Raw genomic sequence first — 24732 nt, forward strand, 5'->3', positions numbered from 1 at the left:
TTAACTTCGCTATTTCGCAATAGTTTGATCGAGTGATAATAAGAAGATAATTTAAAAAAAAAAAAAGGAGACATATTTTTAAAAAATAATGTTTAAAAATATTGGATTTTGAATTATCAGTGAATATTAACGTGCGAAATCATAAAAGATAGATTATAAAATATAAATTTGTTTTTACAATTTATATACAAACGGTTTCTTGTAATTTATATATAAACTAGATAGATAGAAATTATGAAAACTGTGTGAATAATTAAATCGTGTTCATTTATATTTAACCACGTCATGGTAAACAAATTAATCTCCCTTAATATACGACGCGACGTTATTAATTTCATATTGCATATCTCGCAGTAATCATTATGCATAATAAAATTGCTAGAGGCTTTTTTTTTTTAATTATATATATTCTATAATTTTTTTTTTTTTTTCCATACTTCAAATCGAGCACATAACCTGAAACTTGTATAATAATTCGAAATATAATTATATAAATATTTACAGAAATATATAACACAGAAAGGACAGGATAAAATTTAATATTATGTGTGGACTTATTTTTTAAAAATTACACGAATATGTGGACAAAATTTCTTGTATAAATAAATTTACTCTTAAATAATTTAAAAACTCTGTGAAGAAGATGGTGAAAATTTGTCTACAAAATTATTCATAGAGAAATATTAATTCACTTAACCTAAGATTAATTTAAGAAATACTTCAATTTTAATTTTGACGAAGAATGTGCTCTCCGGTCATAATAAACTAATGAGCCCTAACTCAGATAACAAGAGCCCTCTGATGAATTTTATTTCGTGTTTATATTTTCTTTTTTTTTTTTTTTTTTTTTTTTCCACCATTTGAAATCAAAAATCTAGCCCCAAATGCATTACTTGAAAATAATTCACTTCTCAAGCAAGATCGTTTCGAATCTATTTACAAAACTACTTCTTCGTTCAATTTCAAATAAAGAAAAAAAATGTCTCATTATATGCGGGATTAAAAAAAAGAGGCTCATACAGACTTCGATACAATTTCTTCGTAACACCAATATCATTAAATGTTTTTCCATTTCCCAAAGAAATGCTTCTCACTTAGCCAATTGCACGGAACGAGATGAAATGCGACCCAATATTTGCCTTCGTTTTATGCGGCAGTTCTTAATAACAATTCCATATGAAACTAAATTCACATCGTAACTTTCCCAATAAATTTAAATTTCCTTGTTCTTCTCATTTATCCCTTTCCTCTTCGTGTCGAGATCCGCACGTGCGTTTTGCGCAGCACACGACGAAAAAAATCTCTCGAATTTTTATCAAATTTTATTAAATTTCTCCTTTTACGAGAAATAAAAATGTGGATATTGAAGGGAAAAAATAACAATCGCGATTTTTATTATTTAATCTTCGTGCAATTACTCTTCATATTTAGAAAAACACTTTATTATAAATATTGTATTGTATTGTAAGATTATAAAAAAATATAAAGAAAATTGCAAATTAAAGAATATTTCAATAATTCAGTATCCTAATTTTGATCCAAACTTTGTTAATCTAATTGAATATCTTTTAGAAACAGATATCTTCTTCTATTGTAAATTAATATATATGTAAGTTTGTTAATATATTATGATATAATTATTTCACTTTTTTTAATCAAAATATTTTCAACGTAAATCTTAAAGACTTTGAAGTCATTCTTTATCTCACTATACGAGATTTTTTTTTTTTTTCATATTGATAAAACTAAAAAAAAAAATCATAAACATCTCCTCAAGTTTTAAATTTCTTTGAAAATTATCGATTTACGTCACGTAAGAATATATCCAAAAAAACATGTACCTGTATAAAAAATTATAATCCTTTTCGTGAATGTAATATTATTTTCCTTCAATACAATATTTCTCGACATGCATAAATTCATATTATATACACCATGTACTTGACTTTAAGAATCAAATTTACGTTGAATTCGTTTGTTTACACACATAACCTCAAAACACGAATAAGTGAAAATGAATTTTACGCGGTGCAAACTAATGCGCATGTCTAACCTCAAAATATAAATAAATGGGCACAGCCACGGAAATAACTAAATAAATAAATAAATAAAAAAATTCAAAGTTTAATTATCCATTGCTCGGATTATAGAAATATATGAAATTAGATAATGGGTCGACAGATTTTCTTGATAGTCATTAAGCTTAGCGTTTTCGTCTTTAGAAACGTTGTGGATGCAAGTCGAACGAAGTTGCCTATTGTCCCGGTATAATTTAAACTGGTAATGCGATGTCGTTCGAATTCAAAGGCATCGACGACCATTATCCCTTTAACTTTTGCGCTAATGCGTGGTCAGTATATTAAAGGGTAAACGTCGCGTTTTGCACGAGCTCAAGTGGTGGTCGATGCTAATGAAAAGCTTCCAAGTGGATGAGTGAATTGTGAACAAAAGCTAGTAAATGAACGCACTAAACAAACGTATAAAACGTGTGCTTGCTAGTTCGAGCGAATTGAAGAATTAATGCGTAAAATAACGCACGAGATGGATTGCATGATTCCATTTAAAAGAGAATTGATGCGACCTTGACATAACCTCTAAACTTCCATTTATTGAAAAAAAGAAAAAAATTAATCGTATCGAATTACATTGATCTCGAAACAAATCCATCCCATCCGTCTTTCCGACCGAATCACTTTTTGATTCGACGAATAACATTTATGCAATTTATGATAATGATAATTTGTTTAACCTATTCGTAATTATGGGTTAAGATTGTGACAAAATTATCACAGATTGTGGCAACGGAAAAGAAAGAAAGAAAGAAAGAAAGAAAAAAAAAAGAGGGGGAAAAATGCGAGTGAAACGTAAATTTCCGTAGATTATTTGGAAAAAAATGTAACTTCTCTCTTTTTTTTTTTTATCCAGTGCTCTTGAACCGGGCTATCTGTTCGGTTGTTGTGAATTATCACTGAACGACTCTGTTTTTGCGTTTATGAATACAATTTCATGCTTCCGCTCCTATCATTTTTTTCTTATCTTTCTACGAGTGTCAACAAAGTTATTATCACTATGTTATTGTATGACAACACAAAACATAGTAAGCAAGTTAAATATCAAGTGTAATAACAACATTGTTGAATACTAATAAGGGCAGTTATCCAATTTGTTGAACTGATTCTAGAGAAATAAGTTTGGATTACAATCTACGACGTTTCCAATGAAAATTTGAAAAATGGCGCCATTTATATAATTGTTCTTGTAGCTCTTCTTTATGTTAATTAAAAAAAAAAGAAGTTACAAATAAAATTATTAATATAACTTGTTAATAATGAATTTTCTTAGGTTTTAATATTATCCAAAATCTAGTTCCATCCTGATGGAAAAGTTTCGAGCTTTCACGATTCATTTTCTGTGAAGGTGTCGAAGTAATTTTAATCTAAAATGCTAAATAAATTGAACGCATCATTCTTTTCTTGAAACATTCAGAAAATTAAAATTATTAAAAATTTACGAAAAGATTAATTATGTTCTAAAAATAACAAAATAAAAGATAAATATCATCAATGTAATAATAGTAAAAACATATAATTTCTAATAACGCAAAAATAAATTAACACTCTTATAATCGTAAATTATGCATAAATTATATATTTAAAATCCATAGCAAAGTACAAAAAAGCATACTTTTCCAAAAAATTTTCAACAGACAAAATCGTGAGAATTTTAAACAAAGATTTAGAAATTCTGACAATACATTTCAAAAGAAAATTCAAAATTTTAAATTTATTTTAAATCGACGCCAAGTTTTCAATTTTCAAATCAAAATGTAATATCGAAACGAAACGTAATACGATTTGATCAATAATGAAACGTAATAAGAGATATAAATATCGGCGAAAGTTTTTTGAGCTTCGTTATCAGATTCATTATTGTGTATACGTAATATCTTTTGAAATGTCGATAATATCGTCGATAATTCGCATCTCTTTTGCAAATGTAAAGAACAAAACAGTTATTTGTATCGTATTAAACATTATTATTCCACTACGATATGTTTATATTGTTTCGAATTCTATGAAAATAAAATTTTTTTTTTTTTTTTTTTTTTTCCCCTCATCATTAAATCCTTCACATTCATATCGATATTAAATATTTAACGTATTACAAATTTTATATTGAAAAATTTCATCCTCTGTGTTGAATTTGCAAGTTTCATATTTTCAATTTTTATGATTTATTGTTTTGATATTATGTGTATATATATATATATATTTGAATTCAATAACATATAATGATGAACGATAAATAATTATTATTTTTTATTATTTTTATGGATTGTATTTTTTTTTAAATACCTGTTAAATAAAAGTATAAAAAAATTAGAAAATTTTTAAAGTTTTGAAACGAATATCGATTCTAGTTTGATATAGATTCCCAAAGGGTTAAAACTAAGACTAAGTAATGGCCCTCTTCTGGATCCTTAAATTTCTGGAACTTGAAGTAACTTAATTCAAATCGTTACTCCTAATCAATATTCTCTAATATCACCAATTCAAACTTAATTTAATAAAAGCATTGCGTGAAAAAAAATTTTTTTAAAGAATAAATTAAATTCTTTCCAATTATAATTATTGCGATGTAATATCTCTTTTATTAAAAATTTATTTAATTATTCATTTAAATTTCAAAAAATTAAAATTCTATCTCGAATTTATACTAAGTTATTGATCCCAAAAATACCAGATAAGAATTGATTAAAAGAAAAAGAAAATAAGAATTAAAAAAATATTCTACAACAAATTCTTCCCCATTGCAATAACGTGTTAATGCATTGAATTACCCGAAGGAAATATTACACTGGCTCTCTCATCTTTTGAATTTGATATACCTTGTATAAGTGTCATGTAAACGAATCCACTATGCGCAATTATCATATCACGAACGGTATGTGCATTAAGTACACGCTGTCAAAGCGTCGCATTTCAGATTATATTTTCACAATTGATCGCGTGTCTGCGAATTTTCCTCGCGCGACGGATTTATTTGCAGGATATACTGTATGCTTAAAATGTGTATTGTTACCACTGCAAACATGCGTATCTTCGTTGATAATATTATAAAAAAAAAAATATATTAAATTATATATATATATATATTTCATAAGCATAAATAAATATTACATCAATAACTTTAATTTTATTAAAAATTAGAAAATATTAAAGAAATTGTGTAATTATGATTAATCGCTCTATTAATATTTCAAAATATTTATCATTCTTATTAATAGACAATAATACGCATTTAAGTAATACACGATGATCGATATATCCTGTATATAATATAATTAAAATTAAATAATGTATTATACTGTAATTTGATGTGTAATCTTGAATAAATAACGGAGGTTTTATTGTAAATCACAATTTGATTATTTTATTTGCAACGGCTAACGTATAAATTTTCATTGAATTTCGAAACAATCTTCATTCCGCTTTGACAGCGAACTATTTCCTCGACACGAGTCTATTGAAAATGTTACTCATCGTTTCTTAACTACGTATAGCATGTTTATAGGAGAAACATACATACGTGACACATCGTCAGGATCAGACATGTAGTCGGCGGAACATAAACTTTTCATTGGTGTATTTTCGTCAATGGGAGGATTCGCGTGCACTGACACGTCTCGTTGAAATTCTTTCGCCAGATAGAATACATACGCGGTACATCGGTGAAATGCGCAAGAATTGCGCGATTTCTCCCCATTATCGTTTCTTCGTTTGCGTTAAAGCCACGTGTCACATAAAATGTTAATGTTATGCGAAGGATTTTATTTAACGATTTTGAAAATTTTTATTTCTTACTCGTCGAATGTCGATTTGCATTATAATAAGAGTTATTTTTGACTCTTTTGCATCTTTATTCTTCTCGTAGAATAGATTATGAATATCAAAAATGTTCAAATCAATATCTAGGAAATCTCGTATTTTATTTCACGATATTTTTACTTTTATGAATTGTTTTTTTGATAAAATAAAAAAAAAAAAAAGATTAAGCATAATATATGTTATTATGTTATCGATTAATTATATTCTTATAATATTTCTGTTTTTTAATTAGGTATTTCCTAACTTATGTCTAATATAAGCTATTGAAATATGTACGATTTCTAAAGCGATTGCTATTATGTTTCCTTTTCATGCTCCTTTATTTAAGATTTTGTTCTTTCAAAGACATTCTTTTCGCATAAATTATAAATAAAAAAATGTTTTTATAAATAGAAAAAGAACAAAGAGATTTTTTTTTTTTTACAATACAAAGCACGATTTTTTTCTTTACGGTTAATATTTTTGTTTCCATTATTGTGTCCGTTTGAAAATAAAAAGATTATATTTCTTTATTAAAACAATTATTTCTTTCCGTTTATTCATTCCGTTAATTTTGCAGCCAAAAAAAAAAAAAGAAAAAATTTGTTGCATAAAATAAGAATAAAAAAAACAAACAATTAAGAAGCTTAGATTGTTTTAAAAAGAAAATAAATATAATTTAAAATCTTAAAAACTAAATTAATAATATATTTCGAATAATCATTTCAATTAATTATTTCCGATATTATGCTCTATAACATCAACATTATTATTTTCTAATTGTTTCTTCAAAATGCTTATAGCTGAAGAAAAATAATGTAAAAACTTTTCACGAATAAATGCAAAAGCGAACAAAGTGCTTAGTTATGCAAATGCTTCAATCGACTATGAATATGTTTGGTAACGATGTCGATCGTGATGATAAAACATTGCCTAACCTTCAAAGCTTGGAACAAGTTTTTAATGAGGTATTGAACAGAAGTTGCGAGTTTGATGATAAAGTAGGTTACATTGTACTTTCAATTTTTATAGAATATTTTCAAAATTTAATTATGAACATAATTGTTCAATAAAAATAAATATTTTTAATAATAAACATTTCATAACCTATAACCATCATATCTTTCATTATTTATTAATATCATATTTTTATTGCTTGAATATTAAATATCATATATTTTAAAAGTTACCATAGGATAAATGCTAATAAAAATATTGCGAAATATTTTCTTTATCTCGGAGATTTAATTTACTTTTTACCATATTGCGCTTTTTTCACTCATTGTCAGTAGGAGAAATAAGTAACCGAAAAAAAGATCGAGAAAGTTTGAAAACATATTTAGCACTCGACGTACGGAGATAAATTATTATCTTGATTTAATAGCAAATAACTTACCAATAACACGCTCGATCGTCCAATCAAAAATTTGTTTACACAACGAATCAAGAAAATATAAATTTCTTCTAAATATCACGAAACTTTTGTAAATTCTTGTCGAAGAAAGACTATATAGTTCGTAGAATGCCCGCTAGGGCGTCACTCATTGTCAGAATACGTGACGAATGCTTAAGAGTGTACGAGTCGTGTTTATTTTGTTTTTGTTGAATGTTGTCGCGGAGTTCGAGCGAGCTTTGCGAGTTCGTGAGAAACATATTTCTCGAGATTGTTTTCGCGGGCTACGACGTACAATGCATTTTTCGTGTCGAATGAAGAAAATAGGCTCGGAGTCAACGGTAGGAATAAAGATGTGGCAAGTGGAAAATATATATATATATACTTAGAACCGTGAACGCGGGAGATATAAATATCAAACATAAAAAGATTGATAAAAATCTTCGTTCTTACAAACAATTTTTACGCTCGGTATTACATATATTCGCTCTGTCGCCTCAATTTACAGTTGTACTCTGTTCTCTTGGTTAGTGCTATCGTTCGTGTTGGTATATATTAACACAGAAATACATAGAGCTCGATGCATTGGCGTCGGTCTATCGAAAAATTAATGCAACGTCTTACACAGTCGAGCAAGCGGAACGAAGAAATGTGACATTTATTCACAATAAAAATACATTTTCCTGTAGCTGTAGCAATTTAGATTTGCGTCTTGTAACAATTTAGACGTTTCACGGTTATTCGAGAGTCTAATTGCATAACGGCCGCGTCGTATGATAGGTCGACGAAACGTAAATTCCATCACGACAAGGCTGTCATTGTCGTCGTAGTACTCGTGAATGATTTAATTGCCCTGGCATTCTGGATGATGTTGCATGTTGACGGTCAGTTATATTACCGTCAATCACTCGACGCTTAAATGAATTTCATGTAAATAGCGAGGTTATGATCTATCCTGCATTTCTTCTTCTATTCTTAGAGAAGTTGGCGCCCATGAATCGACTGGTAAGTAGATTGTAGAATGCGGAGAGTCTAGACACACGTTATGAATGCGTGCGAAATAGAGACAGATGTATATATAGATAACATTGATAGACGAAGACAGGATGATACTGAAAGTCAATATAAGGAGAAAGGAAAAATAGATAAGGAGATTTAAGCGAAAAAGTCGGTTAAATGAAGACATTGACTAAGAAGAGGGCGCTGGTTTGCATGAGACAATAAAAGAAAACGTAATACGAGTCAACAGGAGTAAGATCATGAACGTTTCTAAGATTCATTTGCACGATATGTTCGCTCTGCTTATACATGGTTAAATAACCTTGTTACTCGAATGAATGTGTGTTCGTTGAATCGACATTCGATAGACGTTTAATGCCATTATAATTCCATTCACCTATGAGAGTGGAACGAACGAAACGTAACAAGGTAAGGAGGAAAGGAGGAAATCTCGACGGTCACGAAACTTTTATGCAATAAATCGAAGAATCACAGTGCACGTCACGCAACGACGATTGCGGAATCCGTAGTCGATATTTTTGTCAGTTGTTTGAACTCTGACAAAGAGGAGGGAGAGGAAAGTGATTCCACGAATCAGGTCAGAAACAAAGAAACTTCTAAAGAGTCTCCCACGACAAATTCTGAATTTTATGGATCCGAGATTTGTTGACTCGCACTATTTAAAGAATAAGTGGAACGATGCGCGTCGAGTCGACTAACTCGCAATTGTTTCTTCTGCTTTCCACCATTCGTTCTGTATAAATTCCATAACTTTTATGCACTTTCTATGTCCTTTCTTCTTAACAGGTTATTTCCGAATAGAAGAAAACGTCGTATTAAGATAATTTTTTATCGATCGAAAATCGACCATTTTAATTTATCGAACTATTTATTCTCTTAGAAGTTTCTCCTCAACTTCGACATTTGAAAAATGCTTACTTTTATTAAAGTTTGGAGAGTTTTATAAACGAGAATGCATTCTCGATTCGGAACACTTTTGCCACTTTTTGAGAAATGATTTGAAGATGAAGTATTGAAATTAAGTAAAAGTAAATTTTTAATTTACCCAAAAGCGAAGAGATAAATAATCTTAACACGTTTAAAAATTTTTACTACGATATTTCACAATTTTTCAATTATTATAGGAAAAATCTGATCTTCTGACTGAAATGTAGAACCGGTAAATCCATAAAATTCCATTTTATCTTTTCGGATTACGATCCTTTGGAGTTGAAATCGATTCGCGTGGTCGGTTATCAATCGGCCGTCAGTTTGAATACGAGGAACGTGGCCCGATTGAAATTTCGCAGCGGCACGTTCCAAGTTTCTCGGCCATTTCGAAAGTGGACGCGCGATTAATACATGCTGGTTGTCCCCGTAGCGTGAATTCAACCAAGGCGCTAGGCCAAACTGTATTGACAACCGTGTCACGCTGGCCGAGATAAATGCTCGAAAACTAGCTTCGATATGATATCCACGAATCGGTCCGTGCTACGCGCCTTTACGTAACCATGCTGAAAGCTAATTGCGTTCATTGATTATTCGACGGTTAAATGCTTAAATTAAATTATAATGTTAATTATGATTTATGCGATAATTAATGCTTATCTTTTTTTCAATTGATTAGATATATCTAATTATATTCTATTGCGAGTATAACACGAGTAAGTACAAATAAGTGGTGATTTTTAAATTGTGAGGATTAAGGGTTCTTTTAAATCGAAGATATATATATATATACATAATTTGGTGAAGTTAAATAATGTTAAATACTTTTTATTTACTGTCAATGTATACGATACGTATGAAATATCATTTCTTCAAAGTTTGAACTTGACGGCCTAATATAAGGCCGTTAAATTGTCTATTGATGATCAATTGTTACCAAGAATATAGTTGAAGAAGAAATTTGAATGATATCGAATATTAACAGAGTTTTAAAAATATAAAAATATTTTTTATTATGAATCGTTGCATGAAGAAAATATAACATTCTTATCTACGTTGTTTTAAAATTTTCTTATTTATAAAGAAATTTTATCACGATATAAAATTCTTTCTTAACAATTTGTTTTATTTTCAAAATTTTATCTCTTTTAAAAATTATTGTTGTAAAACCTTTTCTCAATCGCAAGGAAATGATGAACTCGGATAAAAAGGGGATAATAATTTCTCTCCTAACGAACGTGCATCTGTTCCTTTTTCTAATACGTGCATATTAAAAAAAAAAAAAAGGGTAGCAAGATAGAATTAAAAAATTATTTCTAATAAAAGGCGTGTTTCCATGTTTAATTTTAACTATTTGTTCCGATAAGAGTTTACAACCGTCATACAACATATTTTTTTCCCTGCTCTTATTTTGCAACACAGTTATGACATCAATCACAGTAAACTGTTTTCCGTCCATATAATCGATTTCTCGTAATTCATGAATGGTTATCATTTTATACGCGAGAGATTTATGGTCTTTGTGCATGGCTTTACGAGCTGCGAAAACAGAAACATCTGTTCCTTGTGTCAATATCCTCATTAACCCGGAGCTTCTGTATACCGTGGCAGGGATTTCTGGCAATCTGTCTTTCGTTTAAATTGCATTTATCGATTATTCTTCATATCGTGAACAACAATATTGAACAATATTGCACGGTCGTGAGATTGAAAGAAAAAAATTTCCCTCGTTTCTTCCAATTTTTAAATATCCGAAAAAAAAAAAAAAAAGAAAAAATGTGTGAATGATAGGACGAGTGTGATATTTAATATTTGTTGAAAAATAGAAATATCGATTAGGAATATATTTACATTTATTTCTGCCATTAAAAATTTGTCTTTGAAATTTTTTAGATAAAAGTTGAAATGTTTATTCATACTCATATTTCGTACTTTACGATTTTTAAACTAGAAAAAATTTTTGAACGATGTTCCATCGGTTGGAAATCAAAATATATAAGAACAGAGAACAAAGTTTGTCACGAACATCTTAAAAACTGTATTATCAATCGGAAATAATCGTGATGATAAAAAAAAAAAAAAAAAAAAAATCCGCTTTCTGTATGTATACATCCATAGACAATTAGCGAAATTATTTCCAATAACGAGGCTTGCTAATTCGATGCAAATTGATGGCATTGCTTAACAATTCATGCACGAATTGAGTTTCGTTATTTCGACCTCGATCGAGAGGAACGTATTTGCCTACGCGGCGTCGTTGATTGAGATGGAATTCGAGTACGGTACACGCACAACGCTCGTTTATTTTATAGTCGAGGCACGTTTCATAGATCCAATAAGAGATTGACCCGATTTTTACTGTTCGTTCACAATTGCTTTCGAACCGTGGCCGTTACCGACTTTCCACCGCGGAAGATGAACCATCCTCCGAGGCAGAAAATTTAACTTAGAGATATTCTTAGAGATATGAAACGCAACTCGGTCGATAAGTTAATCGGATAACAAGGTAGATGCGCGAAATTTCGTTGCATTGCAGATGCTTTCTAACGATGCTTTTTTCGAATCGCAAGAAACTTGAAGTAAGAATGTTTCTTCTAAATTTTCTAAATTTGATGCGTCCAATTTAAATTTTATAAGATTTGATTCTAATCATTTGACTCGATTAATATATATCGTTTCCAATCATCTAATTTTGTAAATTTGTAATTTTAACAAAGAAATTTTGGAAAATTCAAATATAACAATTCTCATCATCGAACAAAAAAAAAATTTTTTCCATAAGAATCTTTGCTCGATTCTCTTCAATCTATTTTATCTTTACGAAGAAGTGGAAATTTTTGTTCGATCAAATCGGAGGAAAAAAGTTTTTCATTGGCACGATTCGAGTTTCGAACTTTTCAAAGGCTTCAACAAATCCAATTTAGTTGAAAAATATTTCCAGTATTTTTCGTTATATTTGACTGTTTTTTTTTTTTTGCAAAAAGAAAAAACTTATATCGAAAAATTTCAAAAAAATTAAAATTTCAAGCTCTTTTTTTTCTTAAAAGGAATGAAAAAAAAAAAAAAGGGAAAACACTATTGTTTCTTGATGATAAAAATCTTGCGATAAGAAAGAATTTCATATTTTATCATTTTGATTTGCGTTAGTAAATAATTTCTATTTACTTCGTTTCATTTTTTTTTTTTATTCATATAGTATCTATTTGTATTGCAAACAATTTTTTTCATTTCTTCTTTTTTCTCTATTATGATCAAGATTTCTAAGATCATTAAATATAAATCTAATAAAAATAATTTCATTTTTCATAATGATATGATAATAAAAAAAAATCTCATAAAACATTAAATAAAATGTGTAACTTTATTATATTATATTATAATTACGCGAATGAAAACAGTCATAAAAAATCAAGAAATACAATTTTTATAAACAAAAAATAACATTCAGAAAAAAGTAAACAAAATTTTAAAAGTTGTTTATATTTATCATTTGAATATCGAATTTCATTCTATAAAAAAAATATTTAAAAAAATACTAGAACTCAATCAGTTATATTTACTTTACAAATATTTCGTTTCTACGTAATAAAGTTTTTATCTAAAAATCCAAGTTTTTGCTGATTAAAGTATCAGTATGTAAATATGTAATAAAATAAATAAGATCCCTATGCATCAAAATTGTAAATATTAAAATGAAAATAATTAAATCGTATTAAATTTATTTATAATAAATTTCTATAATTTTAATGAATGAATTTTTTATTATCAGATATAAAATTCAGTTAAAAATATAAAATTCTGTAAATCATTATTTAATTAACAAAAAAAAAAAAAAGGTTTTATACAAAAAGAACTTTATAATTAAAGTCTTTATACATCTGATCTTCCATTATTTTTTTGTATAAAAGACTATTTATCAAATTACTCCAAGTGGTTCAAAAATGGTGTATACCGTTATAACTAACGCCCTCTGTAATACGAAACTACAAAGCATTTCATACATTTCTCAAGGATGATGTTCCACTTGCGATGAAAAGGTAGCTTAAGCGAGATAAAATAAGGTTTCATTTTTGTTTTTTAGTCCATCACGGAAATGTGAAGTTCCGCCTAGATTTTCTGTCATCTCGAAAAATGGAATAAAATTTTTCGTGACAATCTTTGTCCTCTTTTCTCTCTTTTTTATTTCCTTTTTATCACTTTTCTCAAACAGAATCATAGCAGACAGTACACATATAATATCTTTATTAATTTTTTCTATTTCTGTCGTGATTATAGTTAATCAAAAATTTTTTACGAATGTATTGAATTTTCTAACTAATTAACTAAACTAAAATAAAAAATATACAAGATGCTTTAAGTATTCTCATATTTTTCTTTCTTATTTCCTAGAGTTTCCATAAACTTTCTTCTTTATTCCTTAACCTATTCCACACCTCATAAATTTTCATCTCTCGCTTAATATCCTACGTTACCTAATTTATAATATACTATACGGTACTTTTAGTAAAAGAATTCAATTAACAATAAGTCTTTTTCTTGATCTATCTATAACTATATTATAACCTATAATTTATAAAAATTTGATCTAAAAATTCTTATATTTCGTTTTTATATATTCTTATATTTGTATCTGTAATCAATCCTACGTATAAAAATATCCTACGTATTTAATAATACTTTATTATATATTTAATAATGAATCAAGTAAAAAGTAAGTTAGTAAAAAACAGATTTTTTTTTAATATGGCACATTGATTTGTAATAAAAGAAAAATTGTAAAATATACTTTAAACAAAGATATTTCATAAAAGAAAGGAAAAAAAATAGCCTTAAATCAAATATTTAATAAAATTGTATTTTTCTCACCATGTCTATTCTTCACTAATTCTTGTCCTTTTGTTGAGAGTTCGAGATGGAAGGAAGATCGCATTATTTTCGAGGATAGGTCAAGCATTTATGATAACCGTATTATCGTCTCGTCTCATAAACTTGTTTCGCGTAGTTTACGAGCATGCGAATCTTAACTGTCCTGTATCAAGTATTCCGCGAAATAATGATCGAACTACTTTGCAGAATTATTATATAGCTAATTATTAAGATTTATGAGGAAAATCACATTATCGGTACACGATAGCAATCAATATTGAGCGAGCACATTCTTCACTTCGATATCGAATCAAATTTTATTCTTGAAAATTGGTTAATTTTTATCACATTTAATTTTTTTATAAGAAACTGGTTCAAACACTTAAAGGTCGAATAATATTTGGAACACAATTCCTAGATTTTTTATCACTAAACTTGTCGTTAGAAGAAGTCATATAAAACACAATTTTCATTCCTACACTTGTCACCAAAAGAATTCATATGAAACTCAATTTCTACTCCTACTTTTGCCACCAGAGATATTCACATAAAACACAATTCTTATTATTACACTACCACCAGAGAAATTCATACGGAACACAATTTCTACTTCTATATTTGTCACCATATATGAATGTTCAAGTTTAACGTTTCATGTCTACTTTGACGTCATTGGTTGAATACGCAACCAATGACAATAAGGTATCGTTCCTACTAATTGGAGACTTGCGCCACCACTCAAAGGATTCGCGAAAGCAAAATCCGTTAGAAATTATAAGAAAGATTTTGGAACACACCGATCTCTTTTGTGGAATATACACTAGAGGGATCCACATCGAATATAATTCGTGCTTTTTACTTCTCATTGAAGCAGTTTCACATGGAAGACAATTTCGAACTGAACTGTTCTTTTTCATAAGTGCATCTTGTAACCTAATTTCTACTATCCTAGAGTTTAAAGTATAGGTTCGTTGAAAATGGTTACTCATCTGTAAGTCTAAAATGAAATTCTTTCTCTATTTTTTTCTTTTTTTCTTTAATATTAATTGTAATTTACTTTTGAAAAAATAAAATCTTTTCGAAACAATACATATCAATGTTTCAAGATAATTTTTACGAAGATTGTAAAGTTTTCTGAACATGACTGATACGAAAACTATGGACATATAGGATTTTATTATAAACAAGCTATTCCATTTTGAAAATTAGATAAGTAAGATTTATTATTTCTTTAATTTATTATACTCCATATCACATTCAAAAATCAAATGCTTTAAAATTTCAATTTTTAATTAGAATTTAATTTCGGAATAACATTCGGTCATCCATAAATCTCATTATTCAGCAAGTTTAGCTGAATACATTCAACATGTTAGATTTTATCATATATATATATATATATCTTGAATATACATTATTATCCATTTCTATTATAGAGAACAATCGTAATCACTCTATCTTTAGATATTTCGCATAACTGATTAATATCTCAAGTACATTTCATAGAATATATTTGAATGAGAATATTCTCATTAATCAAAAACTTTTTCTGTACAGCAGAATTTGTACGAAATCCTAGTATCATAATTTATAAAAATATGACGTATATTTTTAACGTATATAGAAGTTTCTTTAATAGCATGAAATAACCGTTGAATTATTTATATCGTCCGACTTTTCGAAAAAATTCAAGAATATTTATGTTACACTATTTACATTGTAAATTTTTTCAACTTTTTGAAAGATTTTTATCTCTTTTATCGTAGCAAATGTCATCGCGAAAATTTTATGATTTTTCGAAACAAAACCGTTCAATAATTGAATACAAATTTTCATTTCTTATGCAGGTAAAAGGTTAAATGTACGCTATCGATTTCACGACTATGAACTCATCTACATATCTCTCTTACGAAAAGCTAGTGCGGACTAACCCTTTGTTGCACTTGAAATATGCCAGAAGTGCTGACACAGACATTAATTTTACCAACTCGGTATATCAATTGTACTGGACACGAATATCTTTGTATCCTTACATTATGCACAATTAAATGAAGACATCCATCTCTGGAAAGAGGTTAAAGACTACAATGTCTAATCTATATTTGCTATCAGGAAAATTTACACCAAGGAATTTCTTGAAAAAAATCCTTATCTATATCAAAACTACCCACTCGGAATATCTATTATCTATTATCATATCTGTCTACCAACTTATCTATTATCTAATGCAATATTCCATTTATACAAGTATAATCTGGTTTATAGTAACATGTAACAAAGATGGTTCTTCATGGTTCCTAGTGATTTAAATAAAATTTGATAGCACATTCTATCTCTTATCACACACTAAGATAAGGAATAATTTTATTTTATCTTATTATAGAGCTCTCTCTGACAATCTAACAAAGAATACTTTGTGCTCCTCGATTTCAATCAAGTTTAGCCGAGGAAAATATACAAATATAAAATTGTAAAAGACTATATGTACATTCACGAGAAATCTTCGAGAGGTGAGTTAACATTTAACTCGTTCTTTTCAAACATCTGAAAAATTAAATTTACGTTTTCAGCTCGATTTTTCGACTCAAATAGACACGTCAAAAGTTATATGAAATAGAAGAATCACGAGAGAAATAAATTTTTCGAAAGTTTAACAACATTCTGAACAAACTTGCAAGACCATAATGGTCTTTACAAAGATTTTCGCATGTGTTATATTCAAGGCAAAGTAAAAATGCACATAAATATTTCAGTGTTTTTGCTTCCTTCTATTTGTTCTTTTCTTCACGATAATTATTGAGACTAAAACGTTTAAACAGATATGTATAAGAATAGAAATGTGTAATGACAGAGGAATTATTCATTAAAGTCAGAAATTTTTTTTATTTTTTTTTTTTTTCTTTTTCAAGAGACTATCTCATAAAGTAGATCATAAATTTTCTGGTTAGATAATATTAAAAGTTTATTTATTTTATAAAATTCTAATTCTCTTTTACATACACATACACATTTCTGTTCAACTATTAATATCTTTAAACTCTATCTTCTTATCTAAAGAAGTCTTTCTTTCCATGCCTAAAAACTTAAAAACCATGGATAATTAAATTTTAATGCTCGATTAATTTCATACTCTTGCTATTAGTAGCAAATAAGACACTTTATATCGTCTTATTCTTTTCCAAGAAAAATTATTATAGAAAAAAAAAAAAAAAAAAATATGCGAGCAAAACCAACATATACTATGATTTTCAAACAAAGAAATGTTACACAGTGAAAGAGCAACTACTTTGTTGAATCTACCAAGTTCGTACATACTTCACACAAGTTTGGCTGTGAAGTTTCCGCCAATTCACACGCCCATACGCCCCAAGTTAAACTTTGAGGTCAGACTAATTTTATGTCTTCGCTATATCACGGAGAATACTATGTGTCTCATCAGATACTGTGGCTGAAGTTCCAAGTCTCGAATCTTTAGACGGCTAAATAGCTAAATTTTGACGTCTGACCGATTTTATGACTTTTGATATAAGAGAAAGTTGTAGACAACGTTCGTAAAATGTGCTTGGACACTGAACGTGTTTTGTTGATAAAAAGCCAGATAGGATAAAAAGAAGTAGTCTGGGCAGCAGTAAAAGTCTTAAGTAGCCCTGTCACAGTGATAAAACGATGTGATGAAGTATAGCTAGTAACAGTACGCTTTAATTTACTCTCTACCATTTCATGCAGTAATCTTGAAGACTCTATGAAGACTTATCTAGCTTGTATCCAGAATTATCTTTGATATTATAATATATATGTTCATTCTTGAAAATAATTAAAAAATTAAACGATATTCGATCTTATAAGAAGTACAAATTAACATCGATTTTTAATTTTTTTTCTTCACATTTAATTTCACGATAATTCCCCCCTCCCCCGTATTCGAAACTGAAGCTTTGTACCGTATATTTTCGAAATACATACCTTTTTCACTTTTTTCAAATTGTCCACACCTGTTATCAATCCCGAACAATATAGCTTTTCAGATATAACATAGGAACAGATCCATCGCCACGCTTCACCGCCTCGATTCTCGTTATCGAGTGAAAAAATCTCGAATCTCGGTCGGTACGGCCGATATTGGTCGCGTCGATAAGTGCGATAATATTTGTTGCGTTTCATATCGAGTGTGCCTCGTGTTGCATCTCTTATGTACTTCTCTCCTACCTTTCTCTCATCCTCTCCTATCCGGTGAGAATTTTAAAATTAGACTTTAAGGTCAAACGTTGGTAGCTGTCGTCATCGTTGTTCCTGACCTAGACTCGCTGGGGTGTAAACTTTGCCACGCAGAGGTGTAAACGGTATAAGGTGCGAATGGGAAAAAAAGAAAGGAAAGGCTCGATTTACTACACGCTCGACGTAAACTCACCCGTGTAGAGGAGGCGACTGGCCATGACGTAAGAGTGGGGAGGAGGAGAAGCATCGTGGCACGCGAGCGTTTATGTTAAAAAGAGACCATTATATACCGCGGTTTCGCGACGTAGACGTTGCAACGTAAGAGAATCGTCGAGCGTCATTGAGCATGCGCGTTTAAACGTTCGGCCGAACGAATTGACAGAAATATCGCGTGGGAACGGTGTTGCGTTCGAATATTTAGAGATAAATTACAGACATTACGGGTGTAACGTAAGAAAAATCGTTTGCGTGTTGTTGTATTCAACCGAATTGACGGAAACTCGTATTATACGAGCACGATATTGAACCGACCGCTAATGTTGCTAGTTATTAGTGAAATTTGAATGTTTGCGTTAAAGATAGACGGTGTAAATTACATACAACGTAACAAAATTAATTGGACGCCATCTTCAGCGATACTTTTGTCGATATTTTAGATTGAAGCATTTGCATGCTTGATATTGGAATGAACGTGTATTACAGCGTATCATAAGATATAAAGACAGTGCTTTTTAACCATGACTTTCATAAAAAGATGAAACAAGATAATATTAATCATGTTTTTTTTATAATTTATTAGGTTTCGGTTGAAATATAACCCCAAGTTCCGTACCTCGAAGGGATTGTAACCTCGAATCCAAATGAGATTTCTTCTATTTTCCCTCGTACGATGATATGGGAAGAAGGGTCTGAAAGGTCAGTCCAAGGGACTGTACGTAAGTGCAGTGGCCTCTACGATGATACTACGGGAAGGTATCTTAAATTAACTCTTTATGCGACTAGCTTGTGACTGGTCATGGATTCACATGACGCACGCACATTGACCAGCACGTGGCAATTATAATACGATCTCGCTCGCGTCACGTTCCCGAGAAGATGAGATTTAAACGTTGATAAAATTCATTGATAAAATTTACCACGCTTTTCCTCCCCCTTTTTTCTTACAAATGTATCTCCTTAGTAAAATCAATTAATTAATTAATTAGAATCCAAGAATTAAGAAAAAAAAAAACAGATCAAATTTTTTTGAAAAATTTTGGCTTTCACCCTTTAAATCATATATTGGAAAGAATCGAACGATAGATGGAGCGCGTAATCTCGTCCAGCCGACGATTTAAACGTATGAAAGGAATAGACGGGAGAATTTCTCGCGGTAACAGAGGGAATTGAGAGAGCGACAGGGAGGGGGAGGAGGGCGAGGTTAAATGGTTGCATCTAGGGCGGTTCTCTAAAACGGAATCCTGACGTCGGAGAGCCGAGCCAGAATCGAATTGGCAAGGGTCTTGCGAATTTACAAAATAAAGTGTGCACGATACGATGCGCGTCTCGATTTGGATTTAAAGATACGGGACGGGACGATTCAAAATAGATCGAATGGGATGGATAGAGGCTTTATACAAGGCACGTAAAATATTGATGATTATTTTGAAGCACTTCCAGATCCTTGACATTTTGGTCATCGCTTGGCGGATAATTGGATCGAATTTTTCGGAAGCGAAAAAATCGCAAATTCATTTGCAAGAATTCGAAGTGTATCTTTTATATTTTTTTTTTAGACGATGAATCATCCCTGTTGGTGCTGAATCAGAAATGTATAAAGTTCGATGAATAAACGAAAGTTTTTGCTTAATCGCTAAACAAATTAGAATTTTATTACCTTGGAAAAAAATAATCAAGAGATTTATTATTAAAATTAGAAAAAGTGACGCGTTCTATGCGGAAACAAAAGTGTATATGATTGTTGAAAATTTATCGATCGATGGTAAGAAAAGGAAAAAGTTTTCGTTCGAAAGAAAATCAATTGATCAATCTTTTTTTTTTTTCTTCAAACAACTCAATGACTCTTAACTCGTTGTGTATATATCTGCGTTCTACGATTAAATTTTTTATTAAATTTCAACGTGGATCTTATATCGCACGTAGATGCAACGATCGAACAACCGATTTCACATTGGCCACCGAAAGCAACCACGACGATTTTACAATTCAATTGTAAATTTTTAAAATTTATCAAACGTATAATTAATCTTTTACGGGGAGATTAAAATAAGAAACAGTATTCATTCGTATTTTTTTTTAACTCAAATTTTTCCCGAATCAGAAAGAACGGAAAAATCGTTATCCTCTCTTATTATTATCGCCAACGATGCGAGTAACCACGAGACAATGGCGAGAAGGAAGAGCAACAGGGGGGATGTTGAATCAGAGGCGGTATCGAAGAGGATTTGTAAAAATTTGATTAGCAAGCTGATCTCCATTCGAGTCTCTCTCTCTCTCCTTTGAACTCTATCCGCATTAATACCGCGCCACTGTTGCCCCTGTTTCTCAAATGCACTTTGAGAAACATCTCTCCAAGCCAGGGAGAATCGTTCGAAACGCGATTTGTCGATTCCATTTAAAATCACTTTGAAGGTTTCGAAAGGGAAACGATATTTGCCCCGCAACAATCGTTTGCGGATGCAACATTTATGGATCTATCGATCTCTCCAATCTCGTTATTCCAAATATTACACGAACCATTTACATATTGGACACATCGCAAGGCTTAACCCTTTGCACTCCGTTCGATGAATCAAATTAACGCGCGAAACTTTTACATTTTGATGTATCTTTACGTGTAAAGAAAGAAAATTTGAATATTAAAATTTTGTTTCTCATATTTTATTACGTCTCTATTTACCTTCTCCCTTAACGAATATACAAATAATTTCGCTTCATCGTGCTTGCGAAACTCAAAAGCATCGAAAAAATAAAAAGAAAAAAAAAAGAAAAAGTTTTCGTTCGAAAGAAAATCAATCGATCAATCTTCTTTTCTTTTTAAACAACTCAATGACTCTTAACCCGTTTATATATATATATATATATCTACGATTAAATTTCTTATCAAATTTCATCATCTTATATCGCACGTAGATGCAACGATCGAGCCGATTTCACATTGGCCACCGAAAGCAACCACGACGATTTTACAATTCAATCGTAAATTTTTAGATTAATATCGATCGTATATATTATCCCACGCCTCGCAAGATTATAAAGAATTCGATGTTCGAAAAACTAATACACGAAACGTAAATAAAACATCGTGGCCATGGAGGGCAAAGAGTTAAACTCGCATAACTCGGACGCGACATCTGGCGGGCGGAGGGCGAAGCAAGCCCCTCGTACGATAAATTAAGTCTCACCTCCTGCGTCTCAACGGCCTCTTTAACGTGCTCAGCTATCTCGGCAGCCTTGAGCCCGGTCTCGATGGGGGCCAGTTGCGAGTGGCGCCGCGTCTGGGCGATCTCCGGGCTGATCTCCTGGTAGCAGGACTCGCCTGACCCGCGCCTGCTGCCCGCGATGCACATCGCTCGCCTGAACAGGCCCGCGACCACGGCGCACAGGCCGCATTGCATCCCCGTGGCGCCACCTCGACTCGACAACGACGAGCCGCCATTGGTCGCGGTGGTGGTGGTGGTGGTGGTCCGTCGACGGGTCCGAGTCCCGCGGGAGCTGCCCTCGCGCGATTGGGACGCCAGCTTTCTTCTTTCTTTTTTTTTTTTTTTTTCAATGCCTCGACGAAAATTCGATTCCTCTCCCTTTCATCCGATTTTACCTTTATTTTATCTACCGTCGAATCTCTCCTGTTCACGCGCGTCTCGTCGCCGGATTCGAAGCGACTATCCTGTTCTCCAGTCTCGTGTTTTCGAGCGTCTCGTTGGGGACGCGTCCTCCAACGGGATCCTCGTCGTCATCGTTGCCTCGAGCAGATCGTTTTTACGCGGTGGCGTGGTTCAAACGATCGTCCGTTGCGAGCACGAGCCACTGCATATCACCTGCACCCACCGGGAAAGTAGATCGGAAACGGGTCTACACGGGAGGGAGGAGCTTTGGTCTTCTCTCTCTGTCTCTCTTTCGAAGGGAACTATCGATTGCCGTCAAGTTACGAGCAAGATAGGATGAAGAACTGGGATGATGTGACCGGAAGGAGAGCACGCTGAGGTCACTGAAACCGATTGGTACACATACACACGCGCGTATACGAGGTGTTTGGTGAGGTTTTGAGGCGCCACTTTTCTCGTATTTTCTTTTTTAACAATTCGAAGAAGAATTATATTGGTTCTAAATTTAGACGGATACAATGTCTAATTGGAAATATTGTGGGCAATTTTCGAATTCTTAGAGCATTGTTGCGTTGGGTTTTTAGAGGGAGAGTGTTTTAACTTGGGTAAATTTTTGGATTGGATGGAATTGAGTAATTGTGAACGATTCGATCTTCGTTTCGTGTTTATCGAGAAAGAAAAAGAGAGAAATAATTGCCCAGAACGACAAGGATTTTTATTCATGAGGGCGAGGCAGGCGTTAATTTCGATTCCTGAGAGGTCTCTTAGCGGCGTGTGTCACGCGGGAACACGGCTTTTTGAATTTTAACGTGGACGGCCCAATCTGCTTACGTAGATGTTAAGAATTCGTTGATCGAACGAAGATAATTTTTTATCCAGCATTCCGTTCTCACACTTTTCCTTCGAATCTAGCGCCAAAAATTCTGTTCTAACGCGGGTCAAAACGACGAGTAATATTGAAATTATGAGTGTTTTTCAAGAAATTACATTTCTTCGAGATGAATGGAAATTCTGTCTATCAATTTCGATTCAAATACAAATCGTAATCGTATTACATCTTCGCTCGATTTTCCGATTTAAAAATTAAATGTCCTTTCGAAGAGTTGTACAATGAGAATATATCCTGGTCAATCATCTTGAATTCAATCGCGTTAAAATTCTTAAATTTTTTTTCTCCAGGCACTTCTGTTAATGACAACAACAGCAACGTTGTTTCTTGAATCATTGATCTGCATACCATTTCAAAAGAGAACCAGATATACAATCTTTGAATTGTACCAACTCGGCTCGAACTTTCAAAAAAAAAAAAAAAAAAAAAGCGTCGAGGTGAACGTCGAGCACGTGGTCTGACACGTCTCGAAATCTCTATAAATCCTGGGATCGTGGCAGCCGCATTGTCGATTTTCTTCCGTAAATCATCGTTGCTAATGGCACGGAGGCGACTGATACGTCAGGTAAACAACGAGATCCTCCCCCTTTTTCTCGATAAGATACCGGAGCAAGAATTTCTCTCTTCTCTTCCCCGGGGAGAAGAGAAATAAAAATGGGCAAGAACAAAGGCCGTTCTCTTTGTTCCCTTCGACCTCGATTTTTCACCGAGACTTCTTCTTTTCTTTCTCTTTTTTCAGCTTACGGGGCAGCAATTATAACCGTGTGGCGAGAGTGCGCTCTCAAAGAGTGTACGAGCCACGAGAAAAATGGTGAAAAAGACGAGAAAAAGAGTGGAGCAGGGAGGAGAGAAAAGGGAGGACCATGGTTGGCGTGTGCTCGTTTCCTATCGCTCGAACGTCTCGTCGTTTACGATCAAATCTCGCGACGAGATGGAAGGGAGCGGGTGTCATTGCGAATCAATCAAGAAACACTTTTCAACTCGATCAATCTTGATCTACCTTCATCGTGATCGCTTATTCATCATTGTACATTGATGATTTTGAGAAACACGATAATCGTTTTCCAAATATATAATATAAATGCACCCACTCTGAAATATCACCCGAAAGTGAAGGAAAGAACATTCAGCAACTCCTCTTCTAATTGATTCGTACAAAGTCTCAGAAAATCCCATTGTCGACGAGTACCACGTAAGAGAGACAAGAAGTGTCCATCGAAGAAGAAGAGGAAGAAGAAGAGAAACGCGAGTAACGATATCCTGGATGCGGTACCTTTAACGGAGCGTGGAGGGCCTGGTTGTCGCCGCGGCGAAGTTTCTATACAACTAGTACGCGAGAGAAGAACGACGGGGTAACGCCCGCGCACAGATATCGTAGCTGCTTCCGCACCGGGACGAGCCTAGGAGCTCCATAACCGCGTGTTACGGGTTGGCCCCCGGGCCCCGAGGCCCGGTGGCTACGTCGGCTCGAGCACGAGGGCGCCTCTCTTGATGCTTGTTGCGTCGTACACGTTTTCGTACGAAGCAAGTGTGGCAATAAAAAAAAGAGAGAAAGAGAGAGAGAGAGAGAGAGAAAGAGGAATATCCCCCAAAGGAAAAAAAAAGAAAAGAGAGTAAAGGGGCCGGAAGCGCACTGCCGTTATCACCGACTATGCACGCCGGCCGGCCGCTGTGCATGCACTGAGCCACTGGCTTCGAACGACGAACGCTCGGCCGACGTTCGAGCTCGGC

At 32.2% G+C, this 24732-nt stretch overlaps 1 protein-coding gene and 1 long non-coding RNA gene across 12 annotated transcripts in view; one reads left to right on the forward strand and one right to left on the reverse strand.

Annotated features, from left to right (window-relative positions):
• Positions 1-24732, reverse strand: part of LOC100869255 (uncharacterized) — a 91273-nt gene that overhangs the window by 34467 nt on the left and 32074 nt on the right. For 3 of the 11 annotated variants that reach the window (XR_015293731.1, XM_086913452.1, XM_031920384.2), the window contains exon 1: positions 21693-23954. The exons of 2 other annotated variants lie outside the window; for them this stretch is intronic. Coding sequence is in view for 7 of the 9 variants with exons in the window: in XM_086913452.1 (XP_086769578.1) it covers positions 21693-21905 (213 nt within the window). In the remaining 2 variants the exon portion in view is untranslated. Of the gene's footprint in view, positions 1-7263; positions 7396-21692; positions 23956-24092; positions 24112-24274; positions 24684-24732 lie in introns of those variants that run through there. 6 more of the 11 variants (XM_086913448.1, XM_086913449.1, XM_086913450.1 and 3 more) reach the window with 6 other exon arrangements.
• On the forward strand, positions 14817-16820 carry LOC105737235 (uncharacterized). The gene is made up of 5 exons (XR_015293736.1): positions 14817-15064; positions 15180-15286; positions 15921-16064; positions 16457-16583; positions 16644-16820. It is a non-coding gene; the product is annotated as an uncharacterized LOC105737235 (long non-coding RNA).

The sequence above is a fragment of the Apis florea genome, unplaced genomic scaffold, assembly GCF_048593485.1.
Source record: "Apis florea isolate Af1SG1 unplaced genomic scaffold, ASM4859348v1 contig_3496_pilon, whole genome shotgun sequence".
NCBI lineage: Eukaryota > Metazoa > Arthropoda > Insecta > Hymenoptera > Apidae > Apis > Apis florea.